Source organism: Phodopus roborovskii, unplaced genomic scaffold (assembly GCF_943737965.1).
Source record: "Phodopus roborovskii unplaced genomic scaffold, PHOROB, whole genome shotgun sequence".
Taxonomy (NCBI): Eukaryota; Metazoa; Chordata; class Mammalia; order Rodentia; family Cricetidae; genus Phodopus; species Phodopus roborovskii.
The window spans coordinates 50,760,277-50,784,355 of NW_026126517.1; the positions used below are offsets into that span (position 1 = coordinate 50,760,277).

The 24,079-nt window shown below is 42.3% G+C and overlaps 1 protein-coding gene across 1 annotated transcript in view; it reads left to right on the top strand.

The window, feature by feature from the left end:
- The window catches only part of Myo5a (myosin VA), a 148,170-nt gene extending 128,630 nt beyond the window's left edge, over positions 1–19,540 (top strand). The window contains exons 34-41 of the mRNA XM_051197955.1: positions 1,048–1,194; positions 4,286–4,440; positions 9,340–9,429; positions 11,238–11,388; positions 13,660–13,942; positions 15,714–15,888; positions 18,566–18,646; positions 18,908–19,540. Of these exons, the coding sequence (XP_051053912.1) occupies positions 1,048–1,194; positions 4,286–4,440; positions 9,340–9,429; positions 11,238–11,388; positions 13,660–13,942; positions 15,714–15,888; positions 18,566–18,646; positions 18,908–19,060 (1,235 nt within the window). The 3' untranslated portion in view covers positions 19,061–19,540. The remainder of the gene's footprint in view (positions 1–1,047; positions 1,195–4,285; positions 4,441–9,339; positions 9,430–11,237; positions 11,389–13,659; positions 13,943–15,713; positions 15,889–18,565; positions 18,647–18,907) is intronic.
- The last annotated feature ends 4,539 nt before the right edge of the window (positions 19,541–24,079 follow it).

The window sequence follows — 24,079 nt, forward strand, 5'->3', positions numbered from 1 at the left end:
AAGGAGGCATCATCTGTTCAGATATGACTGAAGTAAGCAGAAGAAAGGTGTTTCCCTTATAGGGGAGGCCCTTGTAAGCTTTATTTTAGGCATTTTCACATCAACCTGTGCTTATAATCACTATCTTACCAACTATCTTGATGTGGTTTGAATCTGACATAATGGTAAATTTTGAATAAATGGTTCTTTGCTTTTAACAACTGGATCCTGGATTCTCAGAATTAACATGTGCAGTCTGGCAGTGGTGGCACACACCTTTAATCCCAGTACTCGAGAGGCAGAGGCAGAGGCAGGTGGATCTTTGTAAGTTTGAGACCAGCCTGGTCTACACGAGCTAGTTGCAGGACAGCCTCCAAAACCACAGAGAAACCCTGTCTGAACAAACAAAAACAAAAACAAACAAACAAAAAAGAACTAACATGTACTTCTGATGCCTCTTTTAGAATGTTTTTCCTCTGTTTGGGAGATTTCTTTGTTTGCTTGCTTGCTTGCTTGCTTTTGAGTCAGGGGCTTGTGTAGCTGAGGCTGACCTCAAACTGGCCATATAGCTGAGTACGGTGTGCTAGATCTCCTGATTCTGTTTCCCAGGTGCTGAGGTTACAGGCATGCTCTGCCATTCCCACCTTGTTTTTCCATTCTGCGAACAAAAGTCTGACTGCGTTTAACTACTTTTGGTTGGTAAAGATTCGTTAGTAAATACGCTAAGATGCATGTGCCGGGGACTTTTCTGCTGTGGTGTGAACACTTGATTTTATTGCAGAGTAACCCTGACACAAAAAAAAAACAAAAACCTTGCCAGTCTCTGGGTAATTTTTTGATGTACTGTTACTTGTGTAACAGGCTCTGTGGCTGTTAGAATAGAATTTCCCTTTAATGATGCTTTTTACCCAGTTTCAGCAGAGAAAAAAATATTTTAAAGGGGTGAAACTAAATGGCAGAGATAAGTAGCTTCATTTCTTGCAGGGTCCGCTTACTTTTACAAGAGCACAGAGCCCTCTCAACTATTCTACCTGACAAATATTTCTCTCCTTTTTGTTTCTCCTGAAGTGGGTCAGATGGAGAACATATCTCCAGGACAGATCATTGATGAGCCTATCCGGCCAGTCAACATTCCCCGGAAAGAAAAGGATTTCCAAGGAATGCTGGAGTACAAAAGGGAGGACGAGCAGAAGCTTGTTAAGAACCTGATTCTAGGCAAGTGCTTTCTGCATGGGTAAGATTCCTTCTAGCCAGGTCAGTGCTGGAAAGGCTGCTCACCGGGTTTGAAACTGATTTCATAGTCTTTAAATTAAAATTATTTTCTTGAATGGCAAGATGACTCAGTGGGTAATGGTGATTGCTGTCAAGCCTGGTGATCTGAGTTTTGTTCCTAGGACTCCTATTGTAAAAGATCAGTATTAGCTCAGCCCCCCCCCCCCCCCCCGGACTGAGTTCTCAGCACAAAGGAGTTGTATTTGCCCCAGAGGGAGAGAGGGCAGGGAATAAGAGACAGAGACTGGAGATTGAGGATGAGGGAGAAGGGCAAGGGAACAAAGGGAGATAGATGGGGAAAGGATTTTTGTCACAGACAAAGAACTGCCTCTGGGTAAAGGGGAGACAGATGTGGCACATAAGAAAATGGCAGTTTATCAAGGTACAAGGGGAAAGCCCTTGTTAGGATGAAGTGTTTAGTTTTCATTGGGCATGTTAATTTGGTGAGCCAAGCTTTTGATTGTTGGACTTCAGTACTTTAATAGCTAGACCTCGGTAGTCAGCCTCAGAAGGCCAAATAAGGGAGTAGACCTTGGTCGCTAGCTTTAATGATGTAGTCTAAGTTTTTAGCAAGGCAGAGGGAATCAGGAAGAAGCAGCCCGCTAGAACCATGCCCTCCATACTCTAGCTGCCCTGAGTTCCTTCACCCATGGCGGAAGGAGAAAGTAGAGACCTGCAGGCTGTCCTTTGACTTCCACAAACACATTGTGTCACAGGCTCTTACACAGCACACACAAAACAGATTCATGTTTACAGATTTTAAATTCCAACACTTCTTTTTTAGACAGTGGTCCTATCATTCCCATGCCTGTCTTAAGCCCCTGGGGGGTTACCATTCAGTTTCAGCTCTCTGAACAGCGAAGGCCATAGATGCAAGCCACTGGCAGGTCCAGCTCTGAAGTTTTATGAATCATCATCTCATACTGCATTGTAGTGCTGTGTATTCATTATCAAAGTGGAAAAACATGTGTCCAAGACCCATGTGTAAGGCTCCCTTGAAGCCAGTCCTCTCAGTTCTGGCTTTATGTTAAGATCACTCAGGAATTTTGGTTTGGTTTGGTTTGGTTTTGAGACAAGATCTCAGGTGAGTCTAGAACGTGATATATAGCCAAAGCTAATGTAGTACTCCAGTCTCTGCCTCCCAAGGACTAAGGCCAATGTGTGCTTCCACCAAGACCAGCATGTGGATTGTGTTGGGGAGGTGGTAGGGCCAGGATCAAGCCGGGGCAGCATGAATAGTAGACAGATACTGAGCCATATCCTTAGTCTACTCAGGAGGCTCTGGAAAAATGTTGATAGCCCCCTGCCCCAAATTAAGTAAATTAAAATTTCCAGGGAAAAGAGTTTGGCCACATCTAGTACTATTCTGGAAATGTCTCAGGGATTCCCAAATGTAAGCACAGTTGGTTGCCACTGTTGTACACTATCTAGATTTTTTTTAATTTCTGTTTTCATTCCCTAGAAATGTCCATGACTAACTGCATTTAGAACAACAATTCAATGATATGGAAGAAAAAAATAATTAAGAAAAATTCCAGAAAAATACAAAAAAGATGAGACAATTGAAAAGGGGGTAGAAGGGGCCTTTGGGGGGGGGGAGCTTAAGGCCTTCATTGTGAACCACTGAGAGGAATGTATGGGGGAATAAAATAAGGAATGAATGCATAAACCCCTAAGTAGTAGTGAGCTAAAACCATCAGCCTTTCCTTTCTCTCCCAGCTACCATGGGGACAGTAATGGGAGTGATAATTACACCTAATTTAACACTCCTCAGCATTGTGGCATCCAGCTTTGTGCGATGAATAGGTTCAGAGGTGCTTCAGTTTCAACATGACCTTCATTTAACAAAGGTGTTTTAGGGGCTGGTGATTTAAAGGGTAAAAAGGATACAGAGTAAAGACAGACATGCGGTTTTATACATGCAGTTGTCAGGAAACACTCTTTGATGGTGTGTTCTGTGCACAGTGGCTAAAGAGAATAAGGAACAAGTTGTGCTTCTGAAAAAAGAACATCAGAGACAGAAAAGGTATAAAGACATGGGCTCTGGGTGGGAGCCATGGCATGTTCCCCAAACAGCATGGAGGGTTGTTTGGAGCAGAGTGAACGGCAAAGCACAGGGCTAGACGATGTGGGGCACAAATTCAGGCTTGGATTTTTGTTGTTGTTTTGTTTTTTTGAAACAGGGTTTCTCTGTGTAACAGTCCTGGCTGTCCTGAAACTCGATTTGTAGACCAGGCTGGCCTTGAACTCACAGAGATCCGCCTGCCTCTGCTTCCCAAGTGCTGAGATTAAAGGTGTATACCACCACAGCCCAGCTCAGGTTTGTAAATTTATAAGTGAGCACAAAAGGTCTTTGGATAATTCTCAGAACAAAAGTGGCATGATCTAACATGTATTTTCTTAAATAAATAGCTGGAGAGCTGTAGATGCTTGGAAATTATCTGGGACCAGGGGTGGATCTGAGAGACCATGTATGAAGCTATTCCAGCAGCCTAAAAAGAGGTGATAATGTCCTCAACTGGGGAGTAGCTAGAACAAGTAGAAGTAGTTAGATTTGAGCTATATTTTTCAGGGAGCACTGACAGGATTGATAAATTGGGCATGTGGTGTGAGAAAAGTAAGGAATTTAGAAAATGATGAGGTCTGTGACCTGAGAAACTGAACATGGAGAGGCCCATTAGTAGAGCAGATACCATGAGGAGTGGAGAGCTTGGCTTGGGAGAGGCTTGATTTGATATGCCTGAGCAAAGACGTCAGGACAGTTGATAGACAAGACTGGACTTCAAGGGAAAAGTCAGGATGAATTTTACATAGACATGTGCAAGGTCAATAATTTCACTAATGAGCAGTTAAAATACTGTTTTGAGGTTTTGGGTTTTGTTTTTGATGACTTGCCCTGAATGATTGAGCTCTTATACAACTGTGCTTTTATCTCCCAAAAAAAAAAAAAAAAAAAAAAATGCCTCGTGCCTCACAAAAGCTTTCAGGGTTATGTAATTTTGTTTCTCTCTCTTTTTTTTTTTTTTTAATTCAGAATTGAAGCCACGTGGTGTGGCTGTCAATCTGATTCCAGGGTTACCAGCATATATCTTATTTATGTGTGTGCGACATGCTGACTACCTGAACGATGACCAGAAAGTAAGATCACTGCTGACATCAACAATTAACAGCATCAAAAAAGTCTTGAAGGTCAGTTCCATGTTTCACAGTTCTCAAGGTTGTTAATGATGCCAGTCTGTGCAGAGGCACTGTTCTTTAGACTTGGCACAGCTGCTGTTCACAAACCCTTTTCAGCCTTAACTGAGAAATGTAGGGAACAATCTTCTATATAACCCTTCTGTGATAGCTACTTTCTCATCGCTGTGACCAAACACCTGACAGAGCCACTTAAAGGAGGAAGGATAATTTTGAGATTTAGGAGGTGTTAGCCCATCACAGAGGAGCAGTAAGAAAGACTAATTCAGAAATGGGGCTGAACTATAATCCTCAAGGTTAGCCCCCTTCCTCCAGCTAACCCTTCTCTCCTAAGGATTCCACAACCTCTCAAAAGCCAGCACTAACTGGGGACCTGTGGTAAACATGGCACTGTCTATATGCCTTCTTTCAGAACAGGTTCAGCTTGAGCAGTAATCAAGATGAATTTGATATCATTACATTTAATTGTGGAGTAATAAGTCTGCTTTAAGTTTTATTGGGAACAAAGTTAAAATGTTTAACAGAAGATAGGCATGGTGGCACACATCTTGAGGATCTCTATGAGTTCAAGGCTAGCCTGGCTTACAAAACAAATTCCAGGCCAGCCAGGTCTACGTAGTAAGACCCTGACTCAATAATAAGTAAAACATTCAATGTTTAGTGTAAACCAGTTATATACATAAATGTTAATATGTGGTCCATATATGTAGAATATCATGCTGATGTTGAGATAAATGTCAAGCTCGGTAATATGTAGCTTATTATTATAAAACGATGACTGATGTGGCATTAAATTTTTGTTTTTCAACTTCTGTTCCTCTATTCTCTAATTCATCCCTAAAATTCCTGTGAAAGCAACATGGAGTTGCTAATCAGATAAAAAGGCTTAGAGAAGACAGTGGCATTAACAATGGAGGAGAAGCCTGTTAACTCAATAACCACTTACCTTACATAATCCTCCTAGTGGCTCCAGAGAAGCATGTCTTACTTTTAGTTCAGTGTTTCTTTGAGAACTAAGATGTGCTCCAGGTACCTTGCCTTCTGATTACTCAATTTAACAGAGCATTTAGGATGAAGATCTGGTACCTCTCTTGCATATAAATGGGCTTTTTAAATTTTTATTGTAAAATCCCTCCCCTCAGGGCTCAGGGACCCTTGCAGAAGAGGAATCAGAAAGAGTATAAGAGCCAGAAGGGATAGAGGACAGCAACAAAACAAGGCCCTCTAAATCAACATGAGCAAAGCTCGTGTGAGTTCACAGAGACTGAGGCAGCATGCACAGGGCCTGCACAGGTCTGCACCAGGTCCTTTGCACGTGTATTATGGCTTCTACTTTAGTGTTTTTATGGGGTCCTGAGTGTCCCAACGAGTGAGTCTTTGTTTCTTGTGCCTTCTCTTAGGCTCTTTTCTTTCTGTTTGTTTGTCTAATTCCAATGTATTAGTTAGTTAGTTATTTTTTTTTCCAAGAGCACAAATGCACTTTTATTTGTTTACTTTTCGTTAGTTTAAATCCTGGAAGGTACAGCATCACACAGATTCTGTGTCCAGTGGCCTTTCCAGGAAGGTTGCTTCGGAATTTGGCACGAACCATGCCACTGTTTCCATGGGCCCGAGATACTTTCCCCCAGATCTCTCTGGTTTTGTTTGGTTTGCCTCCGGGTATCACCATGTTGTTTTATAAGTACATCTCTTGCCCAAGTAAAATTCAGTTTCATCTCGGGGATAAACACCTTCAATTTTAAGAAGAGCTGTGTGTTCTCTCTGGTTCCAGAGACCTTGTTTATAGCCAGCAAAAATGGCCTTGCGCCACAGCCTTCCAGACATATCTGCGTTTTAGAAGTCCTGTTCCCAGCAGGCCTCCACAGGCACCAAGATGGCAGAAAGAGCTCCAATGTGTTCGTTTTTGTGAATTTTTTAAAATCTTATTTTATTTCATTATTATCCTCTAGAACTCTGTTTTCCAATGAGAGACAGAAAGGGCTGGGCTCTGGATGGGAGAGTAAGTGGGAGGAACTAGGAGGAGTATATTATGGGGGGGGGAATGTTTCAATATAAGGGGGAAAGAAAACAAAATTGTAAAGTATCAAGAATATAAACTTTGACATCTTATTCTTTAAATGTGTTACTTTATACAGACACTGCTATTCAGGTGTCACCACAGCCCCTCTGTGGCTATCTCCCCCGCCCTTCTAACACTGCACCATCACACAGCAGCCCCCAGCCTTCCTGCTCCCCAGCCTCTGTGGCCTCTGACAAGTGCTGCTTCCCCATTTCTGGAGTGAAGTTTTCTCTAACATCTTCCACAGTGGTTGCCAAAGTGTGGGGCTTCTGAAAGCTCGTCTTTAAAACTCATGAATGTTTTCTAATTATAACTCATTTAATTTTGGACATACTGATGCCAGATAGACTATGTGTTTACTGCTTCCTTTTTTTTCTTTGTTTGTTTGGTTTTGGTTTTTCAACCAAAACAGCCCTGGCTGTCCTGAAACTTGCTTTGTAGACCAGGCTGGCCTTGAACTCACAGAAATCCATCTGCCACGACCTCTCAAGTACTGGGATTAAAGGCATGTTTATTATTTCTCAAATCAACTCCTATACAGATTTTTTTAAACTCTTACCCCTCTCTAAACCTAATTTGATCGATCATCACATCGTATTAGTTACTGATTTTAAGAGTGTTTGCTACTGCACAACAGCCTTTGTGTTCTACTTTAAAATAATGTGCATTGCCTTATATCCACAGTTTGAATGGAAGTGTGTTTGTCCTGCATCCCTAGTTTGATCTTAGCGGCAGTTTTGGCACAGGCTCTAAAACAGTGTAGCTGTTCTAAGGCATATTGAGAATCCATACACAGAGATCGGCCTGCCTCTGCCTCCCGAATGCTGAGATTAAATGTGTGCTCCGCTGCCTCACCTCCCAGCTATAATTCTGGCAATATTCTTAAAGCTAGGTCTTTTCCAAAGTAGAGACCTGAACTCAGTTCTCCTGTGTAAGGAGTACGGGTTTTTTTTGCCCGTCTCTACTCTTGTCCCGAATAACACACAGAGACTCTGTATTTGATATTATGTTGTTGGCCAGGTGTTAGTTTTTATTGTTTTTGCCACGGTTTATAAAAGATGGCGGCGGCTATTTTACCGCCAGCAGTGAAAGCTGTGCTCACTGCCTTGGTCTGCATGCTGCCGGCTTGGAGATGTGCTCACTGCCATTGCAAGCTCTGATACATACCAATAAATTGTTAGCAGAGTTTTTTTTTAAGCCTTGTGGGTTTTTTTTTTTTTTTTTTTTTTGTCGCTTATGCTGAGTCAGGAACCTTCCCTTAAAGGAGCCGCGCAAATATCTGCTTGTCTCTCGCAAAACAGAGTCCAACCGAGAAAAATGCTGTTACCAAGAAACCTTGCTTATCTCTGTTCTTTTGTTTCTAAAACCCTTTTTTAACCTTTTGTTAAATTTTAAGTGGAAGTTCTTACTAGCCACGTGGGTGCCATCTGTAACGAGTACGGTTTTTCCGCCCGCCATCGCTGGTCTTGTCCTGCCGCCGCGCCAGCCCCAAATAATACATAGAGACTCTGTATTTGATACAATACTGTTGGCCCGGTTACTTGTTTTTTATCGGCTAGTTTTGTCTTTAATTATTAACCCATTTTTGTTAATCTATGTATTTCCACATGGCCTTCTCTTACTGGGGAGGTGGCTGGCATCCAGCTCTCTCCAGACTCTCCATCTTGACTCCTCCTTACTACTTCCTATTTCCTCCTTGTCTCCTAGTCCCTCCTATCTTCCTTTCCTATTGGCCAACAGTGCTTTATTATTAACCAGTATGAGAAACATATACAGAATGACATCTCCCATCACTCCTGTCTCTGCTAAAAATACTTAATTGGGCTTAATATCTTCTAGGATTTCTTTCTTAAAGTCATTTCAGAATAATATCCTCCAAATCTTAAGGTTTTTAATGTGTTTTATGCACACTTAAGGATGTTAATTTTATTATCTAAAATATGATCCTTTAAGAAATTAACCATTCCTCATAGCATATCCTATTCTGGTACACTTGTACTATATAGAGTGACAACCAGGATCAAAGACAGATGTTCTGTAGTTTCTAGAAATCCAGGCTGTCCTCTGATATGCCAGTAAGAAATATATATCATTTTACACCAGGTATGGTGGCATACTTGAGAGGCAGAGGTAGAAGAATCAGGATTGAAGGCTGGCATTAGCTATATAGTGAGTCTGAGACCAGTCTAGGCTACATTAGAACAGAGATAGAGAGGTCGGTAGGTAAGTAGGTACATAGATAGATGATAGATAGATAGATAGATAGATAGATAGATAGGATACATAGATTGTGTGTGTGTGTACATGCACTTGAGCATAGTTCGACATGGAGGTCAGAAAACAACCTCAAATGTTGTTTCCCAGGAATACCACATACCTTGTTTTTTGAGACAGGGTTTCTCACTGGGACCTGGGACTCCCTGATTAGGCTAGGCTGACAAGGCTTCAAGGATTCGCCCATCTCTGCCTCCCCAGTACTGAGCATTTGAGGATGGCAAGCTCTTTTTCATGTTCTTCATTACAGAAATTATTATATCCTTTGTGCCGTTAGCTCTTTCTGATTCCTTTCATTAATCCCAAGCAAAGCGAGTCGGTGTGGGACCAATGTGTATTGAACCTTTTTCTTCACGAAGGGACAGCTAAGTTAGCTGAGTGGAAATACCTTTTTGAAGGCAAGAACATCCAGGAGACATGGTTAACCTGCTGACGATGATGTAAAGCTGAAATGTGCTTTAACTGTGTGGTACTCTATGACGATAATTAAAAGAAGTCTTCTGTGTCTGCCCAGCTATCTCCCTAAGGATGGGAAAATTGATACATATTGTCTCTTTCAGAAAAGAGGTGACGATTTTGAAACTGTCTCCTTCTGGCTCTCTAACACGTGCAGATTTTTGCACTGTTTGAAGCAATACAGTGGAGAAGAGGTGAGAAACCCTTGGTGGTAAAAACAGCATGCTGTACTTTCTCTGACCTTTTAGAGGGAAAGCTTACAAAAACATTTGAGTCATGTTAATTTCCAAACCCCCAAGCTGGTGGCCTGGAAATATACTGCTTCACTGATGCTTGTTATATCGTCTGGTAAACTGAGCGATGATGTAGTTTCTTCCTTCCTACCATTCGAGGAAGCATGGCAAAAACAAATCAACCATCAGTCCAGTCAATAATTTTCTTAATATGTTGTGGTGGTCTATGTAGAATTAACATTAGGATATAGAATTATTTGAAGAAATTAGTCCATTTAGGGTAACCACAATACCTTAAAGGTAACCCAAAAAAGGCATAATCAAAAATAATATATGTAATTGGGTAGGGTGGTATACACCTTTAATCCCAGCGCTCTGGAGGCAGTGACAGGCAGAGCTCTGAGCTTGAAGCCAGCCTAGTCTATAGAGCAAATTCTAGGACAGCCAGAGCTACACAGAGAAAACCTGTCTCGAAAGAAAGAAAAAAAAAATCATATATGTATCTTTGGGTGTCTCTAAAAAGAATCTATACTGATTTTTTTGTAGTAAAATGGTCATTCATTCATTGATAGATTTACCAAGTGTAAAATTGTAAACTGTTGATTATTATCACAAGCTATTTCCTGTGTGTCTGAGAGCACTTGACACATAATATTTTGTCATTTGATTGTTACATCTCATGTGGTTAGCATTAAACCCATTTTTCAGATGAGGACACTGAGACTCGGTGGAGCTCATCCATTTGCCCATTGCATCGTGGCATAAGGAGCAGGGCTGTGACTCTTAATATGTACAACTTAGAGACCTGTGACCTGACACCACCCCTTCCAACTCCTCATCCTCTGTCAGGAAGACAGGCAGAGAGCTTAGTCAGTAGCAGTCTCTGGCACCCAGAGCAGAGTACTGGCATGACAAAATGATAGGATATACAGAGACAAGCAGGACACCCAAAAAGGTGAGCCCGAGAGAGCAGACTCCTGCAAAGGGCCGTGAAGGATGCGGGCTGACCCCACATTTATACTGTGTCGTCCGGTAAACAGTTCCGTCGTTAGGCAGGGCTGGTGAGCAGTGTGCTTAGGTGCAGGCTGACCGGAAGAAGCGCTGCCTGTCTGCGGAGCTCTCCTTTTAAACCAAGGCTGCTGAAAGGCTTTTCTTTTCGGTTTTTTTGAGACAGGGTTTCTCTGTGTAGCCCTGGCTGTCCTGGAGTGAACTCACTTTGTAGACCAGGCTGTCACAGAGATTGACCCGCCTCTTCCTCCCGAGTGCTGGGATCAAAGGCAGGCGCCACCACCACCCTGAAAGACTTCCCTAAAATCTAATTGAAATCGTTGTGTAGATTCCATGAGTTAAGACTAAAATGTCAAAGTTCATTATTTTCTAGTCCATTAAAAAAAAAAAAAAAAAACTGGTCTATTCAGGAAGATTATGCATATATATCCCTCTATGTGTTTAAAGAGCTAAAGAGTACCTAAAGAGTACCTTCAACTGCTGTTTTATTAATGAAATACTTTGTTTCTTTAAGTTAAATTCCCTCATCTTGCTATTAGAAAGCCTTAAGTATAGACTGCCAAGGTCATCTATTACTCAAAGCTATAAGTGGAAGGGGGCGGTGACAGGCAGGGTGACAGGAGCAACCGTGTTGAGAGTGATTACCCTGGCACTGGGCGTGAAGGTGCTGAGCGAGGAGCAGAGCGAGGCAGCCACTTGGAGACAGTGAGGTGACAGAGGCACTGGCTCCCGGCGCTCCACTAACACTGTGTTGACTCTAGGGCTTCATGAAACACAACACATCTCGCCAGAATGAACACTGCCTCACCAATTTTGACCTTGCTGAATATCGGCAAGTGCTGAGCGACTTGGCCATTCAGATCTACCAGCAGCTTGTGAGGGTGTTAGAGAACATCCTTCAGCCAATGATAGGTAAGATCAGTGTCCCTGAGCATCGCATCTGCTTGCCAACAAGTGAGACCAGTGGTACATGTGTCAGGCATGTATTCATGTGGGAAACATAAAGTAGTAGCATCTCCACAGGACTGAAGAGACTTAGCTGTTCCTTATATCTAGCAATAGACTTTGCCCTTTGTCCAACTGTCACAAAGACTCAAGACTTCCAACTACTGTGACACTACTGCACAGGGCTTCCTGGGGGACCCAGTGAAAACCAAGGATGCTGGGATGGGTTTGTAGTTGCCGAATGGTCTACTGGGAATGACTGGAAGGCACTTCAGCAATAATAACAGCTGTCATAGGTTTGTACCAGGCACTCCATGTTGAGTTGTGTGTCTCCTGGAAATGTTTAAGACGAGTTGGTTTAAAGTAGTGGTTTCCCATTGGCTGAATGGCACATGTGCTCCTGTTCATATATGTAGATGGAATGTGAGCCTATGCACCTCTCTTTATACTAATTCTGAAGGTTCCTTTATAATAACTGTGTTGTCTGACTCCCTTGGAAGTATGGCATGTATGATAGGAATTAGTCCTGTCCAAATTGTAGGCTGCTGATTTTTATTGTAGCAAATTGTTTTGTTTTTTTTCAAGTTATCACTTTTATCTCAAGGCACATTTGAGGGTTTTCACTCTTCAGATTACATCAAACTTCCCTTATTTTCTTCCCCTGACCACATGTTCTCTACATTTTTATGTTCTTACCTCCCTTAATGAGCTCACAGATTTCATTTCCTTACACAGGCCCATAGTTAAAACAGCTGGGGACATAAAGGTCTGAGGAGGTCATATGAGATGGCAGTTATTAGGAAATAACAGAAATTATAAATTTAAAACACTCTAGATTGGCCAAAATGCAGGAAGTACACAGAGAAAGAAGGCAAGTTTCCACAATCTTTCTCATCTTTGCCCATGGGTATTGCCATATGTATTGGCTGAACAAGAAGTTTGCCTCTGAGCTGTCCCATTCTATCTATCCCCATCTCCCAGTCATTTAATAGCAACAACAAATGTTTTTGAGTCAGTATAGGTTTGTGGAGAACTGAGTTTAGCACAGGGGGGAAAAAAACGCATGGTCATTACTTTCAGGGGCCTCCCAGGCAGGGGATGGGTATCTCAGAGTGAGTATCTCAGAGTAGACATGTTTGAAGCCTTCTGTGAAGGCTTACATCAGACACATAGAGAGAGTTTCAGGGATGGAGATTAAGTCTGGAGAAGCCAAGGCTATCCCAAAGTCTCACTGTAGTTGTGGGGATTTCAGGACAGGGAGGGGCTCAGCTCTCCATCTCTGTACCTCCAGCTCTAACAGATCTTCTCCAAGTCTGCTTCCCAAGGCCATGCCTTTCTTACTGTCTTCTTGCTATTGTTTTGTTGTTGTTATTTTGTTGTTTGGATTCATGGTTGTCATTATTGTTGTTGTTGTTTTCCTGTCTGAGATCAAATGCAGAAAACATTTATTTAACCACGCCCAAAAACTTCTCAGATACCACATGCTAGTGCACTCCCAAAGCTGCTGCTTATTTTAGAAAATACAGCAGTAAGTTTACCCGATATTGTGGAAGATTTTTTTTTTTTTATTTAAAAACATTACTACCTCATTAAAATTAAAGTTCATGCTGAGACGCTAAGGAGGTAAGGTGTGGGCGGTGGTTTGCTCTTCCCTCTGATCTCTCAGCATTTTCCTTAAAATCCAAAGGCTTATTCCTGGGGCTGTCCCTTCTCCCACAATCTTCATTCTCAGACCACTTCCTAAAGAGTGTGTGTGTGACAGAGAGAGAGTGTGTGTGTGTGTGAGAGAAGGAGACAGAGTGTATGTGTGTAAGAGAGAGTATGTGTGTGTGTGTGAGAGAGAGAGACAGACAGGTATGTGTGTGAGAGAGACAGAGTGTGTGTATGTGTGAGAAAGAGACAGAGTGTGTGTGTGAGAGAGAGACAGTATGTGAGTGAGAGAGAACAGAGGGAGAGACAGAGAGGGTGTGTGTGAGAGAGTGTGTGTGAGAGAGACACAGTGTGTGTGTGTGTGTGTGTGTGTGTGTGTGCATGCGCGCATGTGTGTGGTATGTGAGAGAGACAGAGAGTGTGTGTATGTGTGAGAGAGAGACAGAGTGTGCGTGAGAAAGAGTATTGTGTGAGAGAGACACAGAGTGTGTGTGGGTGGTATGTGAGAGATGGCGAGAGTGCATGCATACATGCATATACATGTGCACTTCCCTTTGAATCCTCTCAATAACTGAAATACTTCTACAGTCTCAGGCATGCTAGAGCATGAAACAATTCAGGGTGTATCCGGGGTGAAGCCCACAGGGCTCAGAAAGCGAACCTCCAGTATCGCAGACGAGGGCACCTACACACTGGACTCCATCCTGCGGCAGCTCAACTCCTTCCATTCCGTCATGTGTCAGCATGGCATGGACCCAGAGCTAATCAAGCAGGTGGTCAAGCAGATGTTCTACATTGTGGGTGCCATCACCCTAAACAACCTCCTTCTGCGCAAGGATATGTGCTCTTGGAGCAAAGGCATGCAGATCAGGTGAGCAGACACCAGCATGTGTGGCAGCCTTGCCCTGTTTGCCTCTTGAGCGCTAAGGGCTTGTTTCCCAGCCGTGCACATGGCGCTGCATGGCCAAGCATGAGGGAATGATTGGCGTAGAGCCAGTTCTCTCGAGTAGATGGGTTCTCTTGCTCAGGCGGAAACCCTGCTCCTCTGTTAAACCATCTTGTTTATAGTGCAAAATACACAACAATGGACATTTGTTTTCTTTTTTGTTTGTTTTGATTGCACAATACGACAGTATGAAGGAAAAATGAAACTTTATAGTATTTGGTAGTTGTTCTTAGAAATATCTTTCCATATTAGGAATATGAATGAGAATAGGCTGGAGAGATGGCTCAGTGGTTAAGAACTTACTGCTCTTGCTTAGGACCCAGATAAGGTTCCCAGCACCTGTGGTGGTTCACAACTGTCTGTAATTCCAGTTCCAGGGGATGTAACTCCCTCTTCAAGCCTCTGTACACAGTGCATGCACATGGCACATAAACCAAACTCATACACTTAAATTTTTTTAATTAAAAAAAAGCTTAAGTTGAAGAAAAATAATAGGGCCAAAGAGGTAATTTACTAACAGTTGAATTTGAAGAAAAACTACGCTCCATTTTTAAATTGTAGTTTCTTTTTTGTTGTAGAGAAAAAGTCTCACTGTGTAACCCAGCTGGTCTTGGACTCACCATCCTTCTGCTTCAGCTAGGAATACAGGCATGCACAACCATGTCCAACAGTATATTCACCACGAAAGACAAAGGGGTTTTCTACAAAATCTGTAGTTGCTACTAGTGAACTCTAGTGTTCTGTCATTCTTATCCACATTTCACTTTAAGGTATTCCCTCCGTACAGGGATTCTAACTTTTCGTGAAATTGTGCACTTTTTTTTTAATTTAATTTAATAACAGGGTCTCATGTAGCCAGGCTGATCTCAAACTCACAGTGTAGCCAATGAGAACGTTGAACTCTTTTATCTTCTTGCCTCTACCTCCCAAGTGCCAGGATTACAGATATGTGTCATCACACCCAATTGAAGTCACTCACCTTAGTATCATAATGCCTCTATCTGCCTGATGACTGAATTCTGACTGTGCACATCTGCCTTAACTGTAGTTTGAAATCTACCACCAGATAAGCTGGGCACCTAGCCCCTAGCATCTGTGTGATTTCCTTATCTCTCCAGTTTGGAGTCTTTGTCTCTCCCAAGGGCTTTTCCTTGCTCTTCTCTTCTGCTGCCTCTAGGCTTTCTCAGGCCACTGTTCCCATTGTCAAGCCCCTTCCCTAGAGAGCCTTGAGTCTGGAGTATATGTTGGGGTGTCTGGTTATTCAGTCACCCAATTTGGAGTCTTTTTAAGGAAGCAGAGTGCTTCCTTAAAAGAGGATTATCCTGCAAAGGGAACCTATGTTTGAAATTGCAGAAGCCAGAAAGTACATTCTAGTCAGCTGTTTAGTAAGGGGTCATATGACGTATTCAGTTTTGTTTATTAGCATGTCTAATAACTTTTCCTTTGATGACTTTGTTTCCATCTCCCAATAAAGAGTCCCAGTCTCCTGTCATTCAGTATTACATAATTACAATTATAAGCCTCATGACTTTATAATGTTAAATTAGATTTTAGAAAATTGAATAGAAATACTACCTGTCATTTTGACTGACAAGGCTACATACACAAAATTAAGACACTTAATGGCAGCATTCAGAAAATTTGCATTTTTCTCTTTTATTCTCTCTTACTTTTTCTCTTTTTATTTTTGGCATAGGTACAATGTCAGTCAATTGGAAGAATGGCTGCGTGACAAGAATCTAATGAACAGCGGGGCCAAAGAGACCCTGGAACCCCTCATTCAGGCCGCTCAGCTTTTGCAAGTGAAGAAGAAAACTGATGATGATGCGGAAGCTATCTGCTCCATGTGCAATGCCCTGACCACCGCCCAGGTACCACGGCCCCTAGGGTGACACACCATTGTAGCCGTTACAGAGAAATTCAGAGAGGGCAGGCCTGGCTGCCACGCTCTCCTCTGCACTGCCCTCTCCTCCCTTCACAGAGAAGATGCATGACTATGTAAATCTGGAAGAGAAGAGATTTTTATGGTCAATTTATACATTTCAATGCTACTAATAGTCGTCTATAGAATATTCAACAACCAGTAAGTGCCAGTACTCTGTAATGTTCTCAGACCTGAGGTACAACCTGGACTAAAACCAAATCCTTGCTCCCGTGGGGCACATACTCATTCTGTGGAGTTCCGATCCAGGAAGTTATTTCTATGTCACTTAATAATTAATGGTTCTTTATATTTTTCTATTTGGGGCCAGCAAGGTGGCCCAGCCTGATGACCTGAGCTTGTCCTCTGAAACCCACATGGTGGAATGAGAGAACCAGAGCCCAGGGGTTGTCCTCTGACCTCCACATGCGTGCTCTGGCACTGCCCACGTGTGTACACACATACACAAAATAAGTCTCACTCTCTCAGTTCTTCAAGTGATCAATCCCCATCTACTTGTTGGGGGAAATACTTCAATTAAGAATGAAAAAGCTCCACCTTGGTGAGCTTACAGTTCAGTAGGGGAAACAGAAATGCATGAAGCTGATGCTGTCATAAAAATTCTAGCAGATTCTGCCCTAAGCATTGGAGGTGATGGCAGGCAGCCTTTTCTGAGAGGTGCCACTCCGCAGCATTGAGCCTAAGGGCAGGGGCAGGATGGGAAGGGTGTTAGGGAAACAGTAGCAGTTGGAAGAAGGCATCGGAAGAGCCTGCTCTTCTCTTTGCCTGGTACTTCCTGTGCTGAGTCTTCCCAGTGCTCGGCTCTCCAGCTGTGACCGGTGCAATTCACTTTGCTCAAGGGAGACAGGCAGAACCACCACTTGTAGCTCCGTAGTGTCAGACTCATGTTTGCGGGAACTCCTGCTGTAGGCTTATGTGTAAGCGGAAAGCTGCAGGACTGGTTGGTGACAGTCTTGAGCCCTTCCTTCCCCATATCTGCCAAGTATGGAAAGTACTGGTACCGTGGGGAAACCCGATTTAAAGAATGTGCTCTAGAACTCAAATATTTCAATTTTAGTACCTGCCCCCAAAAGTTAGGTAGACCTACAATCCAATTGTTTATTTGGTTTATTTGCTAAGTTCCAGTGAACAGCTTCTTTGCACAGTTATGACCCTTACCTCTGATTCCTGAGTCCAGTGTGTCACTCACAGACTGGTCAGTATCGCTGCCTTTTATTTCATGTCTCTCTGGTGCTTACCATACTTTTTGCCTATAGGTCAGCATTGTCCTAAACTTAACTTTCTGTTTAAATGTAAATAACTGCATGTGACTGTGATGACTAGTGTGTTAGCACAGTTTTAACCAATAACTTGAAAGTGAGGCTGGGCATGGTGGTACAGGCTATAATCCCAACACTTGGAAGCTGATACAAAAGGACAGCAAGCTCTAGTTCCGCTCAGGCTGCATTTGAGATATGATACACACAAGATGAAAATCACTTTCTACCTTTTATAAACGATGATGTTCTTGAGGTTAGCCTGGGCTACATAGTGAGTTCCAGGCCAGGGTGGAATAACACAGAGATGCCCTGTCTCAAGCCCTCCAGCACCATAAAAGAAAAAGAGAAATGACCATTTTGTGAAAGAAATTTGATTTTTTTTTTTTTAAGAGTTTACTCCTGGGGACTGGAGAGATGGCTCAGAGGTTAGGAGCACTGACTGCTCTCCCAGAAGTTCTGAATTCAATTCCCAGAAACCACATGGTGGCTCAAAACCATCTGTAATGAGATTTGGTGCCCTTTTCTGTTATGCAGGCAAAACACTGTGTACATAATAAATAAATAAATCTTTAAAAAAAGAAAGAAAAGGAGAAAGAAAGAAAGAAAAGAATGTACTTTTAAACTGGAGGGCTGATAGCACACACCTTCAATCCCAGCCCTCAGGAGGCAGGTAGCTCTCCATGAGTATAAGGACAGAGTGATCGACAGAGTGAGTTCCAGAACAGCCAGAAATGCACAGAGAAACCTGTCTCAAAAAAACAAACAAAAAATTTATTGGTTAAATTTCTTTAAAGACGTTGGTTGTGTGTGTGTGTGTGTGTGTGTGTGTGTGTGTGTTATTCATTTATAGTCTTTTCTAAAAATATGTTAAGATTATTTAAAGTGAATAATATTTAATTCTGTTATTTTTAATATGCCCATATGTGCTTTTATGTGAAGACAGCAAGCTGCAGTATAGCATTAATACAGTTCATCCCATTTGTATAAAAATAGTATAGGCCAGAAAGTATAGAAAGTAGCTCAGTGGTTGCCCAGGATGTGGTTAGATGTTGTTGCTTTAGGAGATGGAGAGGATAAAAATAGGGGCACTTTTTTTCTATGTTATATTTTGTACTGTTTGAATGTTTTTCTAAGTTTCTTTTTTCTCCTAAGAATGTTATATGACTACATTCTTCTTCCAAAACTTCAAACACAAAGGCAAATGTGCCCTTCGGCGTCTCCTTCCCTCTCCCAGCCGACCCCAGGTAGAACTAAAAGAGAGGTACACAGGTCCTTCCCATTCACCAGACCATGAAGAGCCAGCCTGTTTGTGAAATATGCTAAAAGCTTTACCCTTTATCTCTCCAGATCGTCAAGGTATTGAATCTGTACACACCCGTTAATGAGTTTGAAGAAAGAGTCTCTGTTTCATTCATACGTACTATACAGGTAAGGTGCTTTTTTTCTTTCTTACTGTTTAACCAGGTGGTCACTCCAGTGGAATAGTTACAATGTTTCGGAGGGATAATGTGTTTTTATCTTTTACTTTCCCATTTTACTTATTTATATATAAGATTGTAGTCCATAAATATTCTTTAAAAGATTAACATTTTTCATTGAAGTTTTTTAAATAGAAATTTTGGTAGAAAAAATATCTTATAAATTGAAAGGACTAACACCCTATTTGTCTTTTTTTCTTAATCTTCGCAGATGCGGTTACGAGACAGGAAAGACTCTCCGCAGCTGCTCATGGATGCTAAACACATCTTTCCTGTCACCTTTCCCTTTAACCCATCCTCCCTGGCCCTAGAAACCATCCAGATCCCAGCCAGCCTAGGCTTGGGCTTCATTGCACGGGTCTGAAGTGCCGCCCAGGCAAACATAGAGAGCGCATATCTTCTTTGAATAAGAACAGTTGTTTCCAGTGAGTTACTGAAAATACCTTTTTAAAGAAACAGTACTGATCATCTCTAAAGGAAGATGTCATTAACTGGAAATCTCCCTAAAACCCTTCCACTTGGGAAGAGACACCTTGTCCCATGTGACCTCGGAAGCAGTGTCCATTCTTCATCAGTTGAGTTTACATAGAGCTGAGTGATGGCAGAGAGGAGCAAAAGGAAGGAAAAAGGTGTGTGTCTTCAGCTGACAGCTTTTATTTCAAATCTTTAGGGCTGCATTTAAGTGACATAGAAAAATACAGTTCCATGTGTATGAACTGTTGTGAGCAAGACACAAAAAACTGAAAGAAAATCACCACTGAACACATATCATATTAGCTTAGGAGCCAATCATGTTGATATTGTCAAACTGGATCAAAAAATAAACTGGCAATATGTAAAGTAATTGCCCAAGTAACTTCCTTATTTGTGTCATTATGGTACAGTGATAATTAAAGATGCCGGTTTGCTAGATAGCTTAGTTGCCCTTTTGTACTGTAGCTTACCAATCATCTTAAATTACTGCTACGAGCTGTCTCCTGACCTAAGTGATAGTCTTATTAGGCACTACACAGTAAGCTTCTCTTTCATTACTCTGTTTACAATTCAACCAGATCAGTTTTAACTGGATTATATGCAATTATCCACAGGTTCATCTGCACAAGTAGCAGACACTGGAAGTCGTGTAATAATAGGACAAGATGCTTGATGTTTAGGTAGAGTTAGAGTGACTATTGATGTCATTGATGATCAGAATGTATTACATTGATATGCTAATTAATTTTATGTGTGTGGATATCACATCATGGTATAGTGTTCTGTAAAATTACTTATTTTTAGTTCCCAAATCTGATTCTTGACATGCATAGATTCAACCTTAACCAGTTCTATTTTTAATTTATTAAGTGTTAGCCTCAGTCACTATCTAGAAAGTACTGTCAGAATATTTATGATTCAGATCTTGAAGCTTTGATTATCCTATAAGTTATTCAAAACAGATATATTATAAATCAGGGGGGTTTAGGTGTTATAACCTCTATAAATGTTCTCAGATACCACTGAATACTTTAAAAACATCATATTATAAATACATTAAGGAGATTTATGTAAGAAATATAAGAAGATTATTAATTTTATAGAGGATTTGGTTCAGTAAGACCTAGATTCTTTAAATTTTCATTATGAAATTCTAATAAGCATATTCTCCATTTTTCCTGGAAATCTTATATAATAAATCCTTTGGGTTATGCAAGAGCAGATTCTTAGCTTTCATTCCTCTGGTTCCTAATTACAATCATCAATTTGTATAGTTAAACTGTAAGATGGTCTATAACAGTGACATTTAAATGTGTGCAATATTATTGATGAGAGCTAAGCATTTCGAGTCAAGATAAATCCTGTTATTAAACAGCAATTATTGTTCATTATCTTACTAGAGCCTGAATGTCCTTGTTTATAAAGTAAGAGGGTTGGACAACTGGTTGTTCCAGCCACTTCCCCATTTACAGTTCCCTCGTGCTTGGTCCCTAGAGAAAGGGCCACAGCTACTCCGTCCATCCTATTGTGAAGACCAGTGTTTAGCTCCTGTCAGTTTCCTAGGATTAATACAGTTAAGTCACAAGTCTATGTGTCCACAATGTTTTCTTACATCATTTAGGTACTTTAGAAAAATCCTAATATATTTGCATTATTTGAAAGTTACTTAGTTTAAGCAAATTTTGTTACATGATGAACTGTTGTTTTGTTTGGGGATTTTTCTTTTTTTTTTTTTTTTTTTTTTTTTTGTCGTGCTGGGGATTGAACCCACCACCTCATGTATGTTACATAAGTAAGTACTCTACCACTGAGCTATGTGCTCAACCCTTTTTCAGTTCTAATACATTTATTTATTTATTTGCAGAACCTAAAACACTAATTCAACCAGATTCAGTTTTCATGGGTTTTGTTTCAGTGAGCAGTTAATGCGTAAAGCTGTTTCATTAGTACTGCGTGTCATACAGCATAGAAGGTAGTGGGGTGGGGGTGGGGCGTCACTAAGCAAACAGAGCCCTGTGTAAGCTGTCTTCCCTCCGTCCTGGCAGCCCTCCCACACCCTGCTCCCAGCTTAATCTTGTGTAGGACGATTGATGCGCACCCTGAGTTTTGCCTTGAAGATCATGCTGTCACAGCCACTGTCTCTGCAGCCCTTCTTTTTCTTGCTCCAGACATTGTGTCCTACAGTTTCCGGCATTGTCTCTCGTGTATTTTTCTCTGCAGTCAAAAACTGGAGCTCCTGCTCCATAGCTGTTCCCACTCTGCCATTTCTCCTGTTTCGGCGACAATGGCTCGGAGTGTCTTTGATTCCAGGCTTCAAGTCTTTCAGGGTGCTTCAGAACCCCAGGTGGGGATCTGAAGTAGCACCTCTTGTTTATCTGGAGGGTTTTAGTCCTCAGAAGAATACCTTATAACCTGGGAACCTCGGAGCCTGGTAAGTGACTGTGTGCACTTTGCTAGGGAGGCAGGCACCAGGTTTCTGCTGGCTAGGGAGGGTCACCTCCATTCTTGTCACCATACCCTCACCTAGCTTCAGACACACACCCAGCTTTCCCCTGCCTGTGGCACTTTTCCTACTTCTCCCCTCAGCCTAATTGGCCAGCGGCTGGTTTTCTGTGGCCCTGGCCAGCATGCATGGGACTCGGCTTTTGGTGTCGGTGCACATGCCTTTCTACTCTCACCTTTGTATCCCATGTCATTATCACTGGCTGGCTTTCCTGTAACCCACAGTGACACACTCGGACTCTTAGTAGCCCCACCAGTGGCCGCCTGCTTTGCCTGCTGCATGTGCAGCTCCCACCCTTGGGATCCAAGGCGAGAAGAAGCGGGTCCCCTCCCCTTCCTATGGCTTTTCTTAGCCCAAGGCTCGAGTCTGCCTTGGAGCAACTCCAAAGCGGGAAATATAAGCACTAAACAAAATGCACCGAGGACAGCTCGTGGTTCTGTTGGAAGCTTCGAACATTCCACATGACCTGGCACTGCCTTGAAAGCAAATATACAGAATTATAATCCAAAGCCACATGAGAGGAGATTTAGATTTGTGCCAGTTTAGATGACTTGCTTTGTTCCTGACTCAGTAGATAAAGAATGACTCCTTATGGGTGAGCAAGTGTGTGTGTGTGTGGTGCACACATTCTTTAATAGCGTCCTACAGGAGGCTGTGAAATGAGCCTCGGTGTCTTGATTATTGTGAGAGATTGCAGTTCTGACAATTCTAGAAGAGGAGCTACTGCTATCCTGAGAACTCCACAAAGAGCCCCCTCTCTCACACACACCGTCACCGGTTGAGAGTTCTTCAGGAGGCATAACCAGGGGCCCCCTGGGTGACTAACTCCAACCTCCTAGGATAAAGGGAACTGTCCCTGTGTGGCACTGCATGGTCCCGCTGGAAGTGGTAAGAAACAGAACCCATATGCACGTGCTTCATGCCAGGGCTCTTTGTTACCTCACTCCCTCACAGCGTCGACAGGAGAGAGCTCCCACACTCATTGGGAATGGTAATCCGGGACAATGACATGACCAGTGACTTGCCTAGGGTGGCACTGCCCACTAGCAGTGGGGGCAGAGGCTGTGCTTCCCTCCAGATGCTGTGGGGTGCCCTGGGCTAGGAAGGGTGCTCTTCATCTTTAGACAAACGATGAGCACCAGCTTACTCCTTGGAGGCCAGTGCACAGTGCTGTGACTAGGCTTGCCTTTTGTCATGAATCAGTGCTCCTTGACAGGGCATGGACTCTCAAATTAGAGGCTGCCCTAACTAAAAAGGGCAGGAAGCAGCAAACCTCAGATGTGAAGAGCCACGGCAGGCCACTCTCCACAGCCCTGAGGTTTCCCTGTGAGAGCCCCCTGGCTGCGCTGCACAGCCTATGGAGAACTCTCCTCTAATTTCATTTTGCTGCAGAAGGGGCCCAGGACACTAAGTACCTCCCTCCCTGGGCTGCCCACCATAGGTGAGTCAATGTAAACTTGGAAGTGCCACAGCATGCTGCAGGGGAGGGGCTGGGAGCTGTGCTGTGGGCATGCATGCTTGAGGCCACGGGAACTTGCTGGTGGTTTGTAATTTGTTCTCAGACTGTGCTGTGAGGGCCGCCTTAACCCTTGCCCCTTCCCTTTTAGAGCTGCCTTAAGTTCCCCAGAACTTGTCCTCAGTGAGGGATATCTTGCCATGTTTCTTGAGGTTTTGTGAGGATTTAGATCGGATGTGGCTTCCTACCACTGATTCCTTTCTCCCTCCTGCATCTCCTGCCACCTCTGTACTGACATTTCCAAACAGAGATTGGAATTTGTGAAGCAACTAGTGAAATGTTAGCTTTAAGAATGTTTCTGGGTTAGTGCAACTCCCTGTGACAGTAAGCAAATGAGCATGCGTGGGCGCAGGGCAGAAGTCAAGGTATTGGTGGGAGGTCTCGCCTTTCACTAACCCTTTTTTAATAAAGGCAAAAACACAACTCTAAAAACTTTTTGTGGACATCCTTTTAAAATGGAAAGGTGCCCTAGTGTAAGAGGCTGAGTAAAAACAGGAAAGTAGCTGTGTAAGTATTAACCATCATAATACCTAAATTAACTGTGGATCAAAAATCGAAAGGTCTCCCAAATTTTATCCATTTTTTTATTATTTTATAATTTGGTCTAGCTAAAAATCTTAACATAATGGGTAGAATTAGATTCATAACATATCTGAAAACAACTAACGTTTTCTTGGCATTGTGATTTTGCTTGGAATAGTTGGGAAAGTTCTGGGTTTGTCTCTGAGGGTTGAAATTGTCATATATAATTTAATGCTTGGAAAGTTAATGCGTCCCCATGCATTTCCAGAGTCAGCAGTTTCAAATAACTTATTGTTGTTATGTGTTAAAAATCTTAGCCTAAGTCATACAAGCGCTTACTTTTCCTGCAAACAGTGATTTCTCCTTTA